Source organism: Dermacentor variabilis, unplaced genomic scaffold (assembly GCF_050947875.1).
Source record: "Dermacentor variabilis isolate Ectoservices unplaced genomic scaffold, ASM5094787v1 scaffold_12, whole genome shotgun sequence".
Classification (NCBI taxonomy): domain Eukaryota; kingdom Metazoa; phylum Arthropoda; class Arachnida; order Ixodida; family Ixodidae; genus Dermacentor; species Dermacentor variabilis.
The window spans coordinates 50468020-50471724 of record NW_027460280.1 but is presented as its reverse complement, the minus strand read 5'-3'; the positions used below and the strand labels follow the sequence as shown (position 1 = coordinate 50471724).

The following is a 3705-nucleotide window of genomic DNA, read 5'->3' as shown; positions in this document are numbered from 1 at the left end:
AAGCCATTATTTGATCAAGCATGTGTCCCATGCGCAGATAACGCAATTGCCACGCCACGCGTGATGCAATCGGAGCTAGGTTTATCCTCATGCACAGAATTCAGAGGGGTAGCTTGGCAGTACGCTTGTCCATCTGAGGAGTGGTCGCGTTTGACAGAGCTCAGTGGTTGTAATTTATCAAACTGGTGCACAAGTGTAGAGAGAACGACAGATCGTCTTCTCTTGGCTTGTCTTGTCTTTTTTACCCTACAAACAAAACTTAGTAATAAATAACATGTTTCTGCAAGCAAGCAAGTGTAGGTTGCCAAGTCAAAGCACTGGCACTGACTCAACCCCCTTCCTAGAGGAGCAAGTCAATGGTAGCGTCACGCAAAGAAATTGCATTTTCCCCCCAACTATGGACACTACGTGCACATTGCAATCAATACAGAATATAAATTCAAGGTTATTTCAGTGTTATAATATTGCTCTCTTGATATCAACAAAAAGCCATGAAGGCTTCACCAGTACTGTGCCTAGTCAAATGTTCACGAAATCGAGTAGTAAAACATACTATTTGTATATACCATGTGCATTTGTACGCCCGTAATTTACTAAACACACTTGAATGCAACACAAATTTCAAAAGGCATCAGGCTCAACAATACTTTCAGCCCATGAAATTTCAAAATTTTATTTTACATTTATGAAACTTTACATAATATACACTGCTTGACGTTGAGATAAAATTACTAGGGCACTTAAAGTGGATGCTCACACTTGCAATCATACCTCAGTCACTTGAGACAAACTGTAGCAGAAAAAAAAAAAGCGTACAATGATGCGTCATTTAACCTACTAACCATCCATACAAACATTTGGGGTCACTAAAACTTGTTTTAATAAGTGGAAACAAGCATCAAGCCAAAAACAACAATGTACAATAATATTAACATCATAAACGCTAACAAAAAAGCCAATGTAATAACACATTAACAAAGAAGCCAATAACACATTGAGAGAATCCAAGCACATGTAAATTTTTACAATTATGGCAAATGAGATAAGTCATGAAGAAAGACAGCAACACAAAACATAAGCCAACAAGCAAATTTACCAGAATGCTTATGTGAAAGCAGAATAGCTGCAAGTTTGTAATGACTTTTCTCTAAGAAAAGAATTGAACTAGTAGATCAGCATTACTAACTGCAGTACGATCTGGAAGATATTTTAGACTTTTTCCAGCACTTAGGGAGAAAATAACATTACAAAGATCTCGTACACTACAGGGATTTTAAGTTATGCCAAGCGTTCTGCAGGTAGCTGGCTATCTAGCATGATCTATGGTTCTGTAAAGCGTTACCAGATAGACCAACGTGTTTATGCAAGACAAGCAACTGTGTGTGATAACAGCAGCACTGGCATGACCGATTTATTCTATTCCAGTGAAGAAATGTTAGGACCTGGGGCCCTGTAACGTAAAGCTATTCCAATATGTTATCTCCTGACGTCAAACTCGCATAGCCGCCAGCGCAAGCATCGGGCGGTGACCTGCAGGGTTGTCTGAATAGACCAATAAAACGCTCTCCTCATTTATAGGAGGTCACTTTTGTTTGCTTTAAAGACAAATAAAATTGCCTACACTGAGCAGTTTGTCAAATAAAATTGCCTACACTGAGCAGTTTGTCTTATCTAATTGGCTAACAAGAGGCGAGGTGCACGCTCTAGTAGAGAGGGATTCGATGGGGCCGAGCCAGTACACTGAAAATTCATAACCGGATGAAAAGGGTGGTGCCGGCGTCTGTGATTGGTCCGCTTTCCCTCTCTTATCTTGTGGTGGCTGGTCGAAAATCGCGACGGCATATAGAAGAAGGTTAAGAATGCCGCTAAAATGGATCCTCAGCAAAGAATAGTTGGCAGAACGAGGTTGTAAACATGCCGAAAGTGCTCGAAAACGTTACGCAGCCACGCAATAAGCTCTATTGTATGCAAATAATGGATGGATGGAAACAACTTTATTCTGAATCCGGCAAATTTGATGACCCGGGCTCAGGTCTCCCATGAGGGGACTTCGAGGCCGTGCCTCGTCGCCGCCTCTCGGGCTTGCTGGACAGCCCACTCTTGTGTCTTGAGGTTGGAGCTGCGCAGAGCGGCGGCCCACTTCGACGCAAGAGCCTCCGGAGCTACTGCCATTGTAGCTGATGTAACCCGACACTCCCACAACATGTGTGACAGCGTCGCTCTAGTGTCCTGACATAATTTGCAAAGAGCATTCGGGTATTGCGCGGGGAAAATGTGCTGCAATCGCACTGGACTGGGGAATGTTTGTGTTTGCAATTGTCGCCAGATGACTGCCTGGCGACGTTTCAGCATGGGGTGAGGTGGGGGCAGCAACCGCCTGCCTAGCTGGTAGTGCTTGGTGATGTCATTGTACCTGACCAGGCGTTCTCGCGTGCTTTGAGCCAGCAGTTCCGAACTCGAAGAGGCGGTCCCCGATTCTGTGCGGCGGGTCAGTTCTCGCGCAGAGCGGTGTGCTACCTCATTCAAGTTAATGAGGCCCTCATCGGTGGGGGTGGCAACGCGCGCTGGAAACCATATGATGGCGGTGTTATCGAAGTGCTGTCGACCAGCTTTCCTTAGAATCTGGAGAGCTTCGGAGGAAATGCGCCCCCGCGCGTAGTTGCGAACTGTGGATTGCGAGTCGCTAAACACTACCTCGCAGAGGGGGTCGGTAAGCGCAAGCGCAATCGCTACCTCTTCTGCTGTTTCGGGGAATTCCGTTGCGACACTACACGCGTGCGTAAGCCTGGAGCTAACGTCTACGACTACCGCTGTGAACCGGTGTTCTCGTGCGTATTCTGCGGCATCTACAAAGCGCGTAGTCCTCTTTCCACCCAAGGAGCGCAGCAGTGCCTTGGCACGGGCCTGGCGTCGGCCCCGATTAAATTCGGGGTGCATGTTTCGAGGTATAGGGGTGACAATCAGCGTGTCGCTGAGGTCAGGTGGAATGACCTGTTTCTGACCGTGTTGGACGTGGTAGTTGAAGCCGAGTTTCCACAGGATGTACCGGCCCGTGGCTGTCAGAGACATGCGTTCGAGTTGAGAGGTTCTTTGCGCATCCACGATTTCCTCAAGCGTGTTGTATACTCCCAGCTGTAGCAGACGAGCAGTGCTTGTGGACTCCGGTAGGCCAAGGGCGATCTTGTAGGTCTTGCGTATAAGGGTGTTGATTTTCTCCCTTTCAGTGACATTCCAGTTGTGGAAGGCAGCCACATAAGTGATGTGACTGATTGCGAAAGATTGTATGAGGCGCATGACACTGTCCTCCTTCATGCCCGTGTGCTTGTTTGTAATGCGTTTGATCAGGCGGGTAGCCGCTGTAACCTTGCCTTCGATTTTGCGAATAGCTTCTATGTTTGACCCGTTGGCTGTTATATGCATGCCTAGGATGCGTATCTTCGGGACTCGGGGAATGCAGGAGCCGTCTTGCGTATAGAGGATTATGTCGTCACATTGGCGCGATTCGGCTGTAGGCTTGGGCCGGCGGCGCGAGCGGTAGACGAGCAGCTCCGATTTCAGTGGAGATAGTCGGAGACCTGTGTCTTGGAGGTAGGTTTCGACTGCAGAGACCGCTGCTTGTAAGGTGCATTCTATCTGACCGTCACTGCCCTTGTTGACCCACAGGGTGATGTCATTCATCTGCGTACAAGGCGTGATGGAGGCCAT

At 47.3% G+C, this 3705-nt stretch overlaps 1 protein-coding gene across 1 annotated transcript; it reads right to left on the bottom strand.

The window, feature by feature from the left end:
* Window positions 1–657: 657 nt before the first annotated feature.
* LOC142566021 (uncharacterized) lies at window positions 658–3705 on the bottom strand. The gene is made up of 2 exons (XM_075676712.1): window positions 1649–3705; window positions 658–1617 (listed from the first exon to the last, which is right to left on the bottom strand). The coding sequence occupies exon 1, from the start codon at window positions 3703–3705 to the stop codon at window positions 2029–2031; it is 1677 nt and encodes a 558-aa protein (XP_075532827.1). The 3' UTR covers window positions 658–1617; window positions 1649–2028.